The 18976-nt window shown below is 30.8% G+C and overlaps 6 protein-coding genes across 6 annotated transcripts; 4 read left to right on the forward strand and 2 right to left on the reverse strand.

Moving 5' to 3' along the window:
• Positions 1-1071: 1071 nt before the first annotated feature.
• Positions 1072-2697, forward strand: ASCRUDRAFT_9023 (uncharacterized protein; the record flags this gene model as incomplete). Its single annotated transcript, XM_020195049.1, has 1 exon — positions 1072-2697. One exon carries the CDS (start codon positions 1072-1074, stop codon positions 2695-2697), a length of 1626 nt encoding a protein of 541 aa, XP_020046105.1.
• Positions 2698-2845: 148 nt separating this feature from the next.
• ZRG17 (Zn(2+) transporter ZRG17) lies at positions 2846-5636 on the forward strand. The gene has a single exon (XM_020189204.1). It carries the CDS (start codon positions 3199-3201, stop codon positions 5395-5397), a length of 2199 nt encoding a protein of 732 aa, XP_020046106.1. The 5' UTR covers positions 2846-3198; the 3' UTR covers positions 5398-5636.
• A 1190-nt stretch (positions 5637-6826) lies between these two features.
• Positions 6827-11527, forward strand: HIS4 (trifunctional histidinol dehydrogenase/phosphoribosyl-AMP cyclohydrolase/phosphoribosyl-ATP diphosphatase; the record flags this gene model as incomplete). Its single annotated transcript, XM_020195050.1, has 2 exons — positions 6827-8509; positions 8966-11527. 2 exons carry the CDS (start codon positions 6827-6829, stop codon positions 11525-11527), a joined length of 4245 nt encoding a protein of 1414 aa, XP_020046107.1.
• A 241-nt stretch (positions 11528-11768) lies between these two features.
• Positions 11769-13707, reverse strand: ASCRUDRAFT_76762 (coiled-coil domain-containing protein). Its single transcript, XM_020193602.1, has one exon. The coding sequence runs from the start codon at positions 13462-13464 to the stop codon at positions 11788-11790; it is 1677 nt and encodes a 558-aa protein (XP_020046108.1). The 5' UTR covers positions 13465-13707; the 3' UTR covers positions 11769-11787.
• On the forward strand, positions 13319-14699 carry ASCRUDRAFT_76763 (uncharacterized protein; the record flags this gene model as incomplete). Its single annotated transcript, XM_020193603.1, has 1 exon — positions 13319-14699. A coding segment is annotated over exon 1 (629 nt), but the record flags the coding sequence as incomplete, so codon positions are not given.
• Positions 14700-14823: 124 nt separating this feature from the next.
• On the reverse strand, positions 14824-18390 carry CDC60 (leucine--tRNA ligase CDC60). Its single transcript, XM_020193604.1, has one exon. The coding sequence runs from the start codon at positions 18008-18010 to the stop codon at positions 14891-14893; it is 3120 nt and encodes a 1039-aa protein (XP_020046110.1). The 5' UTR covers positions 18011-18390; the 3' UTR covers positions 14824-14890.
• Between the last annotated feature and the right edge of the window lie 586 nt (positions 18391-18976).

Below are 18976 nucleotides of genomic sequence, written 5' to 3' on the forward strand. Positions count from 1 at the left end.
ACGTGATAACTAAATAGGGCGCTATCACACCTGTGTTGGGTAACTACTTGGTGTGCTGACTGGGGACGTTAGACGGGGTTCTGGTGCCACGGGGGGTAATGCGTACTTTGCGTTTTCCCAATAAAGTGCACCGTGCACCAGCTCCCACTACCTTGGGCCTTCAACGTCACAAAGCAGTCTGTGTCCCGATTGGGCGCAAATTCTCCCAGTCGGCTGGGAATTCAGTAATGTGTGCATTTTCATGCAGCTTTAGACGTGGCTCGACAATTTTCAGGATGTTTATTCTTTAACATGTTGTGGCGACGAGAAGAACAGAAGAGTCGAAGAGGAATTGAAGACAATCGATGGGAATTGGACACTGCTGGAGAGAATTGAAGATAATTCCTACGTTTTGTTGGTGCATTGCCCATCTGCTCATGATGAAAGCCTCTTTTAGCTCTTGAAACACATTGCTAAGAATAAATTGTGGGTAGAATGGAGCAAAATGAGAGAATAGACTGCAAGCAAACTAGCTCTTGAAGAAGAGTTAAGTTTTTAACTTCTTTTTTGGATTATTTTATCTCCAAAACTTGTCTCAACATATCAAGACAAATTTCCAAGTGTATTCCCAATTGTTCACTTTTCTGGTCTTTTCCCTCTTGTATATCTACCCCTTTAATACTGTTTTTCGTTTTATTTCTCTCTTGCTCTCTCTACATAATGTGCTATTGGTATTAGCTGGTATCTAACCCCTAATAATTAATCTCTAATAACTAATAACTAATAATTAATAACCAATAACCAATACTTGATACTCGATAGCCAATAACATCCGTCAACCATTATTCAATAACCGCCAAATTGTATCATCAAAACCAAAGATAAATAAATAAATAAACAATCAAGCAAATAAACAAACAAACAATCCATCAATCATTCAATCAATTTAATAGGTAAACAAACACTCTTGATTCACTATTTACTTCTTTATATAATTGATATTAAATCCTTATATATTCTCACATTAATTATCTTATCTTATCTTATCTCATCTCGCTGTCTCATATTTTTACACTCAACACATTACATCTTATGATTGAGTCTATAGTCTGGGGTATCTTTTTTTTGATTTGGGCTTTCGTTCATAGAGAAAATCAAGTGATTGAAACCCATGAAAACACAATTGAAAATGAAACAATTAAATTAAAGGAAAAACAAATCACTGATAAAGATGATTCAATATTATCATTAACAAATCAAATCAAAAAATTTGAAGAAAACGAAAAAAAATTAAACGATCAAATTACTAATCTAACCAATTTGAATAATGATTTAAATAACATTAAGCAAACTCATTTGGACGATTTAAAAGTTTTGGATTCAAACAAAATTCAAATTGAAAATTTAAATAATGAAATCTCAAATCTAAATCTAATTAAAAACGATCTAAATAACATCAACTCAAGTAATGATAATTTAATTAGAAAAATATCCTCTGAAAATGATTTGCTAAATAAAAAATTGATAGAATTGCATCACGAATTAAAAATATCTCATACAAATAATCCTGAATATCAAAGAATTTTAATTGACAATAACAAGCTTATAGATAAAAACTATAGATTAACTAAGGAATCGACTTCTCAAAGTGCTAAAATCAATATGCTCGTAAATGAAAATTCAAACTTGAGAAGTAGTTTACTCAAGTTTTCAAATGATTTCAGTACTTTAAAATTAAATTATCTCAATGAATCAAATGAATTCTTAACTAATTTATCTTTATTAAAAGAAAAATTATTTAAAAGTGAAAGCGATGTCTATTTTAAAATTTTAAACACCCCCTCCCCAAACACTCAACAAATTACGGATTTTAAAAAAGAAATTGATTCAAAAGATTATGAAATTAATTATTTAAAGGATAAATTTAAATACTCCCTCACTAAAAAAAATGAAGAATTGAAAAATTTGCAAGATCAATTGGATTCTTTGAAGGATAACTTGGTAATCTCCGGCGGTAAAGCTTTAAATTCAAATTCTGAACAAAAAATTCAAGATCAACATTTCAATCAAGATTACGATTACTATCGTAACCAAGATTCAAATCAAGTTCAACCCGAAAATACTCAAGACCTTACTCAAGATCATACCAAAGATCAAACACAAAATCAAACACAAACTCAAACACAAACTCAAACACAAACTCAAACTCAAACTCAATTGCAAGAATCTAAAGAAAACAATATATCTAAAATCGATTCCCCAATTAATCAAACTGATCCTGATGTATCACTTGGTGACTCTCCAGTCAAAGCAAAGGCTGTGCCAGTTCAAATCTCTTCACCTTCCACTCCTAAAATTACTCAAGTAGACAGCTCTTTATCCACATCATCACCTTCCAATTTGACTTCTTCAACAGAAATCTCTTCAAGAGATTCATCTTCAAAAAATTTAGGTAAAGTAGCTTCAAACCCAAACCCAAATTCAAACTCAAACTCATTTTCAGTCCCAAACACTTCGAAAATTAGTGACAAAATCAGTAAACTCAATCTCTCCCACAATAACTCAAGCAGAAAAAGAATCTCAGATACAATCAACAGCTTTGAGCTAAAACGTGTTAGTCCCACAAATGGTGCAACTAAAAAGGATCCCATCAGTTCAATTGACAAAGTCAGAGCCTTCAGTCTATTTTCCAAAAAGGCTGGTAACGTTGCTAATTGATCGTGCTAATGAATTGCTGATTTGTTAATTTGCTAACACCAGTTTTGGTTTTTTATATATTTTACATCTTTTACATCTTTTTTTTTGTTTTCATAAGAACTACTCCATATACTATTAATATGCGTTTTCTTGTTATCAGCTTCTTTTTGTTTTTTTTGTTTTTTGTTTTTTGTTTTTTGTTTTTTTTCTCTTTCAGACTGACACATCATCAAACAGTTCTTGAATTCTCCTGTCCCCTTTCTTCTGATTCCAAATTCCTCTGTTTCTAAATAAAAACCTGTAGTCCCACGTATTTATAGAAAGGACTAGCATATCGTAGTCGTAAAACCACTTGGCCAATCGGGTAACAGCAGCTCTAGCATCCTCCAAGTTGTGATATTAACACATATATCATCGCTCCATCCACAGCACCATCAACACTATCTTGCTCTCTCTGTTCTGCTTCCTTTGGTTGTTTGCACTCAGCGTGGTTCTCAAGGTTAGCTGTTCTTCCTGGGCCCAATGTCGTCCCTCCACAATGCTCCTGTTTCAAACGAGCCAGATCTTGCCAGCTCCACCCCAACCACTGCTCCAACCACTGCTCCAACAACTCCCATGGAACAAAAAATGCCCATTCCAACAATAAGTGTGGTCTCTGATGCTGTTGTAAACGACAGAAACCTAAGAACAAAATACAGTTTGCCTGATTTGCTAAATTCCTATACACATTCTTCTGCTATTGAGGAAAGTCCTACGACTGCCAATTCCGCTGAGATTCAAAATAGCTCCAAGAAAAATTTCACCAAAAACAACAAAAGCATCTCTTCTGTCTCTAATATCAATGATGGTATAGGTTACAAATACCATTCAAGCAATAAGGCAATGAGACCTAAATCCATGTATAATATTCTCGACTTCACTTCTCTTCAAGATTCAGACCCAGCTGTTTCAATAAAAGATTCGAGCAATTTTCAATCACTAAATACATTTTCTGGGTTGTCTCCTGCTGTTGCCTTCAATAGTAGTCCCAAGAATAGACCTTCGCTTTATCCAAAGAATTCCCTAAGCTCATTGAAGTATATCCCTCCTCCTCCTTCTTTGCCAATTAGCTCAAACTCAAAAAATAACTCTCCTGAAAATTCAAGACCAAGCTCTCCGATGAAATCTTCCACTTTCAGTTCTTCTCCCAAAATAAGAAAGAAAAACTCTTTCAATAGTGTTTCCATTAATAATTCTTTGCCAATAGATTATAAACCGTTCAATTATCAATCCAAAAATGTCATGATGAATAATAGTAACTTTTTACAAAAGCCTTCTCATAGAAAGGGTCATAGATATAAACATTCTTCCGTTTCTATGAATTTTTTTCAAGAGCCTAAGTCTAGAAAACCCTTAAATATAGCGATTTCTTTACCAATACCCAATGTTAAAGAATTTATTGAATCAATGACTTTTGATCAAAAGACTCTGGTAATAATGACAATAATTCATGTAGTATTTGCCGGTATTTGTTTCTTAGTTGGTTTTAATTTTGATTTATTAGATCTATCAATATTATCTCATTTAGTTTTTTTTGATTCAATTAACAATTTTGTTGTTTGTTTAGTCAATATCTTTAAAAATTTCGAAGTTTGGAATAAAGCTTCAATAAAATTTCCCTTTGGTTTATCAAGGTTGGAATTAATTGCTGGTTTTGCTCTCAGTATCTCGTTATGTTACACGGGATTTGATTTATTTACCCACATTTTTGAAGAATTTGTAATAAGTATTATAAGTGCTGATATGAATCATAGTCATCATTCTCATGGATTTTCAAGTTCTTCTGTCTCAAATCAAAATATCGAGGATCGATTAAATGACATCAATAATAATGTCATTGATATTAACGATATTACTGATTCTGATAATTCTTTAAATTCTATCGCTAATAATAATATCAATGATAATCAAACTATTGATGATAATGACAATGATAACGTCAATTGGGTATTATACCAATTATTGATAATAATTATAATGGCATTGACTATAATTAATTCCAAATTTTCTCAAGATAAAAATTATGAAAATTCAATAACTGACTCAAATAATTTGACTAATTCATTCGATGAAGAAGAAATTTTCAATATTGATACCAAAATAGAGACAGGTAACCGTAAAAAATCTTTCCTTTTAGAAATTGTTAATAAATATATCATACTAAATTTTAAGAAAATAATGGATTTTTCTTCTAACTTTCATTTTATTAAAAACCCAATTAAAATCTTAATCCTAATTTACTCATTTTATTTACTAATTTATTCAAGTTTAAATAATAGATTTGAAGAATTTTTTAATGCAATTTCAACATTCCAAAAAATTTTAATAACAATTTTAATTTTATATTTTTCAATAGATTTAATTAAAAAATTATCTTTGCCAATTTTATTATCATATCCAATCAATAATGATAAAATATTTAAAAAAGACATAAATGATATTCAGAACTCTATTGTTGATTTAGAAAATTTCAAGAAAAAATTTAAAATTGAAAAAATATTAATTTCTAAAATCAATCTCACATTATGGATAGTATTAATAAAAATAAAAATGAGAGGTGGAAGCGATGATGACGAGATAAGATTAAGATATGGAATTAATGATATTGTTAAAAGCGTTTTGAAAAAAAGAGGAAATTCAGAAAGTAACTTTGAAATTACAATCGATATCGATAGACTTTAGTTTAACAATGTAAGATAACTCGCAAGTAAATAAACAACAATATTAAAGATTAAATTTGTGCTTTTAGTTTTGGTTTCATTAATTGTATTTATGTTTTTCATTGACATTTATTTATCAATTTGTTCTCTTATATTTTATATTTTATATTTTATATTTTATATTTTATGCTTTCTGCAGTTTTATTTTCAGTTCTCTTTTTTGTTGCACAAAAGATAAGCCCTATATATTCTAGGGTTCTGACGCATACTAATGTTTAAATGCATATATATACATAATGATACTTTTAAATGGATTCTAACTTTGTATTTTCATTATAAATTTTCACTTTTCTTGTAGATAAGAATAAAATCCAAACAGAATAACTTACCACTCTGATTACTGCTACGGGTAGTTATAAAAATGTAGTTCATATTTATTTTTTAGATATTTTACTCTTTAATCGAATGCTTTTGAGTTAATGATATTATTCTACTATTTAGTTTTTGGTAAAAGTAATTTTTATTTGATTATATTTAAACATAATTCTTTTATACCCTTTTGCATTTCAATAATGTTAAAAATAAAATTTATTACTTGTTAGATGTAAAATTTCTTTTTTTATAAAACCTTGTTAGGCTATTATTTTTCTTGAATCCAAGCAGGGGTTTTGCAAAAAACAAATTATGTTTTTTTATGTTTGGTGTTGAATATTTCTGTATTGGGATATATCAAGTCAATATCCTGTGTGTCAAGTCTTCAAATTTTATTAAATCTGAGATTTAAATCTGTTAATAAATTCTAATTTTTTTTTTGTTTTAATGATCTCAGGCTATTTTTAAATTTTAAATTTTACAATTTCAATTTTTACAAGTTATCAACCATTTTGATTTTACAATATTTATTAAGCAATCAAAAGATAAATATGAACACTACACAAACTACTGCTTTATACATCTACATCTACATACATTAACATGCATGATGCCAATTCAATTCTTATTGTTAAGAACTTTGCTTGTTATTATCAGAATTCATTTATATTTGACGATTCAAGCAAATCAACTGTTTATTTAATTTCAATTATTTAATTAATTTTAGGTTTTTTGTGGTTTTTCTCATAACAGGTCAAATACAAATCAATAGTGTTGTATACTTTTTTCTAGAAATATCATTTTTGCACAATTTTTCTTGAAAAAGAGAAGTTTAAAGCAACCTATTTCAAACAGCAATCATATCACAAACAATTTAAATTGAAAAATAATTTTTTTCTTTTAATTCTTGATTATAGATAATAAATGATTTTTGATAAAATAAATTGCTAAAGCAAAAAAAAATTTACATTAAATAGTTATTTTTCTTTTCTACTGTTACAAAGTATTTCTAAATGGATATATAATAATTTTATCACAATATAAACTTGAATAACAAGAAAACTGGTCACAGATTTACAATGGATGAATATAACATATACAATAATAGTTCTAATAGTAAATCATTAAACGGAGAAATATCTGAAGTTTCTGATACTCTTAACCTTAAAACTATTTCTTCAAATTGTGAAGAAAAAAAAAATGTACAAAAGTGCGATAAATCAATTCCGAGTGTTGAAACTAGCTCAATTTCCAAAGGAATTTCAATAAATGAAAAAATAGTACAAAATTTTAAAATATGTATTAAGTTTTTATTTAAAAAAAATCTTATTTATTTAATTATTGGATTGTTTTTTACTGCCTGGTGGATTTCAATATTATCACAAGATAAATTTAGGAAAAAAACAAGTTTATGGCTTGTTCCAACAGTTTTATGGGGATGTATTATCTTTAGACTTGCTACCTTTTTCATTCCAATTCCCAAATACATAATGTTTATTCCCAGAAAATGTTTTTTTTATTTAATTCAAATAAGAGATAAAATTATTCTGGAAAATTTGAGGTTGGTATTTGCTGCTATTTTCACAATTGTTGTGATTTGTTTGGGTACATTTATTCCATCGGAAACTGAATATTCATCGAGAACTGATAGGTTGATATCATTTTTTGGCATTTTCATCATTCTATTTTGTTTATGGTTGACAAGTAATAATAGAAGAAAAATTAAATGGCATACAGTTATAACAGGCATTTTATTCCAATATATAATAGCGTTATTTGTACTAAGAACTACAGTTGGATATGATATCTTTAACTTTATTTCAAAATTGGCTGCAAGTTTATTAGAATTTGCAAAAAATGGAGTGGCTTTTGTTACAGACGAAGCAACATCAGAGAAAACCATGTTTTTTTTTACAGTATTACCATCAATTCTATTTTTTGTGGCATTAATTCATATTCTCCTTTATTGGAATATTATTCAATGGGCAGCTAAAAAATTTGGAGTTTTTTTCTTTTGGTCAATGAAGGTTTCAGGAGCTGAAGCAATTGTTGCAACTGCATCCCCATTTATCGGGCAAGGAGAATCAGCAATTTTAGTGAAAGAACTAGTTCCATTTTTAACCAAAGCCGAAATTCATCAAATTATGTGTTCCGGATTTGCAACAATTTCAGGGTCAGTTTTGGTAGCATTTATTGGCTTGGGAATAAATCCACAAGCTTTGGTGTCGTCTTGTGTAATGTCAATTCCAGCTGCATTGGCGGTTTCCAAAATGAGATTTCCTGAAACAGAAGTATCAATCAGTGCTGGAGAAGTCATTTTACCAGAAACCGAATCAAACTTAGATGAAAATTCAAATGAAGCTAAAAATGTTTTGCAAGCCTTCTTAGATAAGGGAGGAAAACTAGGGTTCAATATAGCATGTATAGTAATGACTAATTGTTTTCTCTTGATTGCAACAGTTGCATTGATCAATTCATTGTTAACATGGTTTGGGGCCTATTGGGGAATTCCCAATTTGACATTGGAGTTGATGTTTACATACCTTCTCTATCCATTGGCTTTTTTAATTGGAGCACCAAGAAATGAAATACTCAAAATATCCAAACTACTTTCATTCAAATTCATTCAAAATGAATTCAGTGCTTATTTTTTGCTAACTAATGACGATGAATTCACGACCCTATCAAAAAGAGGATCTGTTATAGCAACCTATGCTCTCTGTGGCTTTGCCAACATTGGATCAGTAGGCACCCAAATTGGAGTTCTAGGAGCCATAGCACCCAACAAAACTGCCATCATTTGTGATACAGTTCTTTCAGCAATGTTATCTGGAGCACTTGCAACACTTCTCACAGCTGCTGTGGCCGGAATGGTGATCCACGATCTTTCGTCGTTCACGAACACGATATAGCGCATCCGTATTTCGACGGTAAATACTTACATAAATGCTTACCTAATCGCACTAGAACCATATTTGTGGGTTGAATGAGCCGATACCGCTCTGCTGCTCCGGTGAGTTCCGAAACCGCAGCTTCGGATCAGATCATCTCCAGGTTTTCGAATCTCTTCAGATTGGATTATTTTTCACTTCTGACTCATTTTGGTCTTGAGTCTGTTTGATATTTATATCTCTTTATTTCACTGTTTTGTTGTCTCTGATTTCTGGTTTCTTTTCATTGTTACTCTTTGTATTATCTTTACTGTGGCTCATTTCAAGATGTTTTTACTACCTGCTTTAGCACAAGTCAATGGTGGGCTTTTGAATGAGTTTTCAGTTGTTGGTCCAACTTTGTTAAAATACTCAAATGAAACTAAAGATTCAATTTATTCTCTTCTTTCAACAACTAATTATAATGACTTAATACTAGATTTTGATCAAACTTTAGATTCTGATGAGAACTTGGTTATTGATTTATTAAATTCTGGAGTCTCAAAAGTTTTTGTCCCCTTTTCAAACTACTTGGTTGATACAGTCAATAACTCAATCCCATCACACAGAATCGGTATAAAATTAACAAACATTAGCGAAATTAGTAAAGAAATTGCTAACAAGTTTTATTCGGTAATTATTCCATATAATTCTCAACTTAATTACAATGAAACATCCAAATCTTTCAAATCGGGTCAAAATATATTTATTGATCTTAATCTTGAGGAAATTTCGTTAACAATTGACCAAATTATTAATTTAACTTCTTCAAATTTAATTCCAATTATTTCAACTAATAAATTATCTTATGATGACTCTAAGATATCAATTTCCAAAATTTTAATCTCAAAATTATCATCTGATAGAGCTGATGGTTTATATCCAACAATTGTTTCAGATATTTACAATAATTCTTTAGGTCTTTGTTACTCTTCAAATGAATCAATTGAAAAGGCCTTAATTGAAAAAGTTGGTGTTTATCAATCAAGAAAACATGGCTTATGGGTTAAAGGTTTAACCTCTGGCTCAACTCAATCTTTGATTTCAATTCAATTGGATTGTGATAATGATGCCTTAAAATTTGTTGTTAACCAATCAGGCACTGGGTTTTGTCATTTGAATACCAATACTTGTTTTGGTGATTTAACTGGTTTATCTCGTTTGGAACAAACGTTGATTCAAAGAAAATTAAATGCTCCTCATGGATCTTATACTTCTAGATTGTTTAATGATGATGATTTATTATCTGCAAAGATTAAGGAAGAAGCCGAAGAATTGGCAGAAGCTAAATCTAAAAATGAAATTGCCTGGGAATGTGCTGACCTATTTTATTTTGCTATTACTAAATTAATTAAAAATGGTGTATCCATTGCCGATGTTGAAAGAAATCTTAATATGAAAAATCTTAAAATAAAGAGAAGAAAAGGTGATGCCAAACCAAAATTTATTGACCAAGATAAATCAAATGAAAAAAATAAATCTAGCGTCAAACCTAAACAAAATCCACAAGACGAAATTTTAACTGGTGAAATTAAATTAAAATCAATTAATGTTTCTGATTTAACTGAACAACAAGTTATTGATGCTATTTCAAGACCTGTCCAATCAACTTCAAATATAATGAAGTTGGTTAACCCAATTGTTGAAAATATAAAAAATAATGGTGATAAAGCCTTGATTGAATTGACTGAAAAATTTGATAGAGTCAAGTTATCTTCCTCAATTATCAAAGCACCTTTCTCTCCAGAATTATATCAATTGCCTAAAAAGATTCAAGATGCTCTTGACCTTTCAATTGAAAACGTTTACAAATTTCACAAAGCACAAATAGATAATATCAAACCTTTAACCATTGAAACCTCAAAGGGTGTTGCATGTTCTCGTTTCTCAAGACCAATTGAAAACGTTGGTTTATATATTCCTGGAGGAACTGCTGTATTACCTTCTACTGCTCTCATGTTGGGTGTTCCTGCTCAAGTCGCTGGTTGTTCCAACATCATTTTTGCTTCTCCACCAAGACCAGATGGTACTTTAACTCCAGAAGTTGTCTACGTTGCTCACAAAGTCGGTGCAAAGGCTATTGTATTAGCTGGTGGTGCTCAAGCTGTTGCTGCAATGGCTTATGGTACAGAAACTATCCCCAAATGTGATAAGATTCTTGGTCCAGGTAATCAATTTGTTACTGCTGCTAAAATGTATGTTCAAAACGATACTTCGGCTTTATGTTCCATTGATATGCCTGCAGGTCCATCAGAAGTTTTAGTTGTAGCTGATAAACAATCGGATCCTGATTTTGTTGCAGCAGATTTATTATCGCAAGCTGAACATGGAATTGACTCTCAAGTTATATTAGTAGCAATTGATTTAAATGATTCTGAAATTGATGCAATTGACAAAGCTGTTTACGAACAAACCATTAAGCTACCAAGAGAACAAATAATAAGAAAATGCATTGACCATTCATTAATAATTAAAGTTAAAACTGCTGAGGAAGCATTTTATTATTCTAATCTTTACGCTCCTGAACATTTAATTTTACACTTGAAGGATGCACCAAGCTATTTGCCGTTAGTTCAACATGCTGGTTCAGTGTTTGTTGGTCAATATACTCCTGAAAGTTGTGGTGACTACTCATCAGGAACTAATCATACATTACCAACATACGGTTATGCTAGAATGTATAGTGGTGTTAATACTAGTACATTTTTGAAATTTATTACAAGTCAAGAGGTTACTGAAGAAGGTCTTAAGAATATTGGACCAAGTGTTATGGAAGTGGCTGATGTTGAAGGATTAGGAGCTCATCGTAATGCAGTCAGGATAAGAATGCAAAAACTTGGTTTATTATAAATTGAGCGGTTAGAGTAAAAATTAATTTTACATTTGAATTTGAGCATTATTTTTTTTTTCTTTATCACTTTTTACTATTTGTTTAATTTAAGTACTTCGATTTTTGTTTTATAAAGAATAATAAAAGCAATTATAAATTATAAATTATAAATTATAAATTATAAGTTATGAATATATATATAGTGATAATACAGCGACTCTTTAGCTTGTTATTTGTTATTCGAAATTTTCAATTTTTACAAAAAAAAAATAGTAAATGATTAATACTTGTAACTAAAATCATTATAATTTTTTGATTCTAAAGATTTTTCGAATATTTCATGTTGTTTAGCTAAAAATTTTGACTTCCAAAATTCACTTTCAGCTTCTAATTTTGAGATTTTCTGTTCATATTCAGTTTTGAGTTTATCAAATTCTTCATTTAATTTCAGAGTTAAATTATCCTTTTCAATTTGGAAATCGTTGGAAATTTTAGTAATCGATTGTTGTAGCTGAAAATTTTTTTCATCAAAGACTTTATTAGCTTCTAAAGTTCCTTCTTCATAGGCTTCATCATAAACGCCAGCGTCATCATCTAGATGTTGGATTTTTAATTGTTCTTTTTTGTAGTTAATATCAGATTTAATCTTTTCCAACTGTAACTGTTTTGAGATTAGTTGATTATTTTGAGATTCCACTTCCTTTTCTAGGGTATCTAAATCAATATCACAAGTTGATAGTTTTAAGTCATTTAGATCATTGAATTTTGTTTGTAAATCGGATAATTGTTTTTGCAAATTTTTAGTTTTGTTTGTTTCTTTAATTAATTTGTAGTTGACGATTGAAGTTGAAAAGGGTGAGTTATTTATTAATTTCAGAATTAGATTGAACAAATTTTTTTGAATTAAATCATGGGCATAAATAATTTTTAATGAGGATAATAAATTTGAAGTTGAAAGCGAATATTTTAAAGCAATTCCAAAATGAGATTGGTATTGAGTTTTTAAGGGGGAATTTTGAAAAGAGTTTAATAATATTTGAAAAATTTGGTTAAAGTAGTCTGGAGAAAAATCTTTGGTTTGGGGATCATAGATTAAAGTGACAAGTGATAGAAAGAGCAAGTCATCAGAATAATCTTGAATCTTTCCATTATTATTTTTATTATTACTATTATCATTACTGTTATCATTACTATTATCATTATTACTATTGTTAAAAAGAAATAGATCCTCAAATGAGGTTAATATTAGAGTAAAAATTGGCAAATAGGTTGATATAAAATTATCAAAATCGATGTTTCTGAAAAATAACAATAAAATAGTTTGATTTATGTTAATTCTTAATAGATTTAATTTACCTATAAACTGATCATCCAAGGGAATAGTTGATAAGATGGAGGAAGGAAGTAATTCGTCAAAGTAAATAAAGCAAGTTGCAGGTTTTAAAATCAAATAAATTCTTAAAAAATTCAATAGATGATGTGTAAAATATGAGTCGACATCAGGGGGTAAATAAATTAAGTCTGATAGCTTGTAATATTTGTTTAGTTTTATTGATTTGAAAAAAAGGTTTTTTTCGTAGAAGTCTCTCAAACTCTGGGGGTCATCAGCAATGTGATTGAGATTGTCCAATTCATCGAATTCATCAATTGGTAGCATCTCATGGTCATTATCATCAGTACTACCGCCAGTAGTTTGATCACTGGTTTGAGTCGATTTTTGGTGACTATCCAGCTCCTCTTTCAGTTTGCGAAAACAAGGAAAACAAACAGTATGCTCAGCACTCTTCAAGAAATCAGTCAACCATTGGGAGGACTCGTAGATCAGCTCCAAGTGCTTGTCGATAAACTCCAAGTAGTCCTCAGTGTTAAAGAACTGCACATACTTCGATCCATTGGAGGGCAAATAGCGAGTGTTTTCCTCAAACAACTGCAGCACATAGTCAGATACAACGTTCATTGAACAACACATCAGTTCCATTCCAGTTCCAGAGCAGCATCCAGGTACCAACACAAGTCCAACACAAGTCCAACACAAGTCCAACACAAGTCCAACACAAGTCCAACACAACTCCAGCACAACTCCAACACAACTCCAGCACAACTCCAGCACTCACCTCTTCGTATCTCAGCTCTGGCTCCAAAACATTTCGGTGGATACTTTCGGTGTTTCCGGCCTACACGTGCATTACGGGCTAACGCGCTTCCAGTATAAAATACTCCTTCTGTGTTGCAATCCTGAAGAAGAAAAGTGCATCACCAACTTTTCTATTATGTCCTCTTTTCTTTTTGCTGCTGTTTTGTTGCTTTCGGGTCTTGTGTGGGCTGCGACCAACGACACCGATGTCTGTGTGCTGACCTTTGAGGAGCAATTGGACTTGACTGTCTGTCGTTTCAACACCACCGACACCACTACTCCTATCTTCAGCAAGGTCTGTGCTTGTTCTGTTGGCGACGACGAGTTCTGGGACACCTACTTTGACTACGTTATTTGCAAGAGCGATACTCAGCTCTTAGAAACCAAAAGTGATATTTGTGGAAACACCACCAACGACAACAACTGCTCTTGGGATATTGTTGGTGCGGTTTATCTTGCGTTGATAGACTACATTGCTGAACTGAACCCTGAATGTATTATTCTTGATGAGGCCAACAATGCTTTTCTCTTCAATTTCGATTGCACTTGTCAATTGAATGCAACTGGTACCTACTGGCAGCTATACTATCAATATTATTACTGTTTGGATGGTACCACCAGTTCTACCAGTTTTAAGGAAGCCTTTTGTAGTGTATATTCCAACGTCACAGATTCATCTATATCTACCACAACCAGTCGTTCTATCGTCGGTTTTTCTTCTGTTCCTTACAACAATTCTTCTGGAATTGGACAGGCAGACGTTGAGGTCACTGATTTCGATGTATCTTCATCTTTATCATTATCATCTTCTGATTTTGCTCCTTATAATTATGTTCATAATTACAATTACTCAATTGTTGGGTTTTTCTTTGCCTTATTTTCTTGTTTATTCATTGTCTAAAGATATCATTGCTTTCCTTGTCTAAAAGTTTTTTTAATCTTCTTATGTCTTTATCTTGTTTGTTTTTGCTTTTAATTTATTGTTTAGTTATTGTTTATTGTTAATTATTTATCATTATATTGTTTTTTTTCCAGTTTTACATTAATATCCTTTTTCCAGTTAACTTTGTTTATGTATTTATTTGTTTTATATTCCTTGACAAAAATACAAATCTATTAATTTAATCAATTGATAAGAAAAATGTAAAAGAAAAAAAAAAAAATTTAAAAATTTATAGATTTAAATTCGAACTCGAATTCAAATTCAAATATAAACGAAAACAAGATTAAAATAACAGTATTGATTACCTTAAATATTCTTTATAATAATACCAGGTTGTCCTGGAACTGTGCTTTCAACAACTTTTCCGCTATATTTAAATGGAACCTCTTCATTTGTAAATATATTAATTCCTTTGTTTTCCCCAGTATTAAATGAAATAACCTCAACCTTCTCAACCTTAATAATAGCTGGACTTCTTTCAACAATATCAATACACTTCTTAATAACCTCAGCTTCATTGAAACTTAACTTTCTATTGAAAACATGCGAAGGTTCTTCTTTAATTAATCGTTGTTTCAAAAGAGAAATAAATGGCATTGCTTTCTTCATTTCCTTTCCTGGAATCTTCTCTTTTATTTTTTTATTATCATTCAAACTTTGCTCCTCAAATAATTCTCGCACAATTTCAACATATTTATCTTGCCATTCAGGAAAATTGTTAGAAATTAATAATGTTACTTCACATCCTTTATTTTTATCAACTAAAATCTTTCCCTTTTTAGCTCTAAGTGAACTAGTCTCGGCCTCTCTAATAGATCTAGATAAATCTCTAAGATAATTCAATGAATCAGAAATCGAATTATCAATTGGCTTATCTGCTCTTGGAAATTTAGCATCATGAACTGATCCTTCTTTCAATAACACTTCTTTCCAAATAAACTCAGCTATATGTGGTGCAACTGGTGTGATAAGAAGAATTTGCGTCTCAATGTACTTGAGAACAAGATCCTTATGTAACCCCTTTGGAGCAGCAACTTCTCTATAATAATCTCTAGCACTTTGATAATCAAATAATCCGCTCTTGAGTGCTGATTTATACTCAGTTATTTCATATTTTTTATATGTCTCCTCAATTAATGAATTCATTTCATTATCAAATGCAACATCAAAAAATTCTTCTCCAATTGGCCCGCTTCTAAGCGAATCAATGTTTGAAACAACTTCTTGACACCATTCTTTTAAATTAAACAATCTTAAAATAGCAGAATTAGCATTTTGCTCAACAAAATTAGCATCTTCAATTCCATCACCAGCATCTGCAAGACAAATTCTTGTAGCATCTGCTCCAAATTTTTCAACCAAATCCTTCAAGGTAAAAAAATTACCTGTGGATTTACTCATTTTTTCATTATTTAACAAAAGATGTCCATTAGCTCTAATACCTGCTGGCCAGAATTTCTTATTCTTAAACAATGCAACATGGGTATAAATGAAGAATGTTAAATGATTTGGAATAAGATCCTTACCAGAAATTGAGGAATCTAATGGATAAAAATATTCAAATTCTCTTCTAAGAATCTTCAATTTATCTAATGGTATGTTAGATTCAATGCTTTCTCTTCTAGTAAATATATAATCCCAAACTTCAAAACTCATATCTTCAGCTTTAATATTTAATAAGCCCGGAGTACTACCATAATAATCTGAATGTAAAAGATGACAAATTGTATAAAATGCTTGGTAAATTGTCGAATCTGACAAAGATTCAATCAAGTATTGTTCATCCCAAGGTAATCTGGTACCTAAACCATAAGTTCTTGTGACAGCCCAATTTTTCAACCAATCAAGAACACCTTCAAATGCATTTTGAGTTTCAGGTGCAAAAGTATTCATTGAGTGTAAACATTCTAAAGCTTGTGATTTCCATTCAGATTCACCATAATCAATAAACCACTGGTCTTCTTTAGATACAATACATTCATCACCAGATCTACTCATGACTACTCCCTCGGGTTCATAGTATACAAATCCTTCACCACTTTCAACAATGTCATTTTTAACCTTTGCTTTTACAAATTCAACCTTTTCACCGGCATATTTACCGATAATCATAGTACCATTGAAGAAACCTTCTTTATAAGCAAGTTCTTTAGCTTTTTGAAGTTGGACAGAATCTTTTGGAGATTGAATTTTAAAAAAATTACAAAGATATTCAGCACATTTATCACCGTATTTTGGGGTATTAATTAAAGGAATTAGTTCGGGTGATGCCCATTCCTTTTTAATGTTATAGTATTCGGGTTTATTTTTTAAATCTTTCATGTTAATATAATCATCAGGAGAATCTGTTGGAACACAAGTAACAATACCAGTACCCTTTTTCTCTAAGATTGTTTCCATTGGTAAAATATAAAGTTGTTTGTTAATTGCTAAAGGAGCAGTAATCTTTGAACCAATAAGAGATTGACCAGAGATGGTGAATATCGGTTTATAATTACCACGTTGAGGCGTTAATTTCTGGTAACACATATTTTTGAAAGCTCTAATTGTTGTTATATAATAGTTGTTATTTCCTGCATCAAAGACACCATAATTAATTTTTGGAGAAACAAAACAACAAGTTTGGCCATACATGGTTTCAGGTCTTAAAGTGGCAGCGACTAAATAAACATTTTTTTGGTTTAAATCTAAAGAATGTTGATTGAAAAGATCTTTAGCATCTTGATTAAAAAGTTCCAAGATTTTAATTTTAATACCGGTATATTCTTGTGGACCAAGACCTTCACCAGATTGTCTATCATGATCTAAACAAGCTTGACCATCTTTTTCAGAGAAAATTGTGTATCTTTCACCGAATTTGATTTTACCACATTCTCTCAATCTTGTGATTTGCCATCTAATAAAAGAATCATAATAAGGATTAACATCAGTGGTTATCATTGAACGTCTCCAATCGACTCTTGCACCAAAAGAGATAACATCATTCTGACATAATTGAGGAAAGTAGTATAACCAATAGGTTGGATCAGCAAATTTTTTGATTTCTCCAATTGGAATTCCTATTTGATTCATGATTTGGAATTGGTATTTACCTTTACCCTTTTTAGCTACAACTTTTGATTTTTGAGCTTTAAATTTGGTTGGATCATTATTTTTAGCGTTGTTATTATTATCAGCAATCCTTTTTGATGCCTCTTGTTGTTCTTCTTCTTCGGTTGGGAGATTTGAAAAATCTGGACCAAATTTTTCAATTTCCCTTGCAATTTTATCAGCAGAAGCTCTAATTGGCATACCTGTACAATGGAAACCTAAAGGAAATAAAGCTCTTTTACCATTCATTCTTTCAAAACCAACAGCATATTCAACTTTACTTAAAGTGAAACAATGACCGGCATGCAAAGAACCATTCATATAAGGGTAAGCCATTGAGGAGAAGTATTTTGGGTAAGCCTTATGAAGATCATCAATGTATTGTTCAATTTGAGATTGGGGAGAATTTAAGGGTAAATCATCAAATTCAGCAAAATCCGGAGCATCGATATTGAATAACTTCTCATCTTGCCAAATTTTTTGGTATTTTTTTTCAATTTCAATTAAAGAATCTCTACGATCAGTTTTTTCAAGAACTAAAGAACCTGTCTTGGGTTTTTCAACGGTTTTGGATTTGAAGCTCATGATAACAATTGATAATAATTGAGAATTGATAGTTGAAAAATCGATTAACAGTTAAACACAATGGAGTTCAAATCAAACTATATCAATAAACTAGGATAGGAAAAAAAAGAAGGAGTGCTGTGAGATTCTTTGCAAAGATGGGTGATAAGGTATTATGAGTAAATCTAAAATAACCACATTGAAGAATGAGCAGATGACTAAATAGAAAAATTTTCAAAACAATGCACGGCGGATTCGTCAACGGAAAAAGCCCGAAAATACGACGATATGTCGATCCGAATAAGCAATCTACTGGGAAATGACAGATTACAGTTTTCTTTACGAGTAAATGATAAAGCATATGAAATTATTCAGTACTGAGAACTTAACTCAAGATATGAACTACAATTTAGAGATTTCTCATGACTATTCAGCAGAAGGAGCTAAACAAAGATTGGAACTGTTTGAAACTGTTCCGTTATGTAATCAATTGATCATCAACGTTTGAAACATGTAGAGAAATTATTTCAGAAGTCTTCGAACTTTCTGGAAGTTTCAGCTAAAACAAAGGCAGTCATTTTGCGAATTCAGAATTGAAAAAACAAGACTGACAAGTTTCAAGAATGCTTTTTTATGTGTCTCCTTGAAAAAGCAAAACAAAAATTTACTAAGGGAAAACAAACAAAAAACAAGCAGCTGAAAGCGCTACATTATAAAAACATTTGGAAACGGTTTGAA

The sequence above is a fragment of the Ascoidea rubescens genome (assembly GCF_001661345.1).
Source record: "Ascoidea rubescens DSM 1968 unplaced genomic scaffold ASCRUscaffold_10, whole genome shotgun sequence".
In the NCBI taxonomy this organism is placed as follows: domain Eukaryota; kingdom Fungi; phylum Ascomycota; class Saccharomycetes; order Ascoideales; family Ascoideaceae; genus Ascoidea; species Ascoidea rubescens.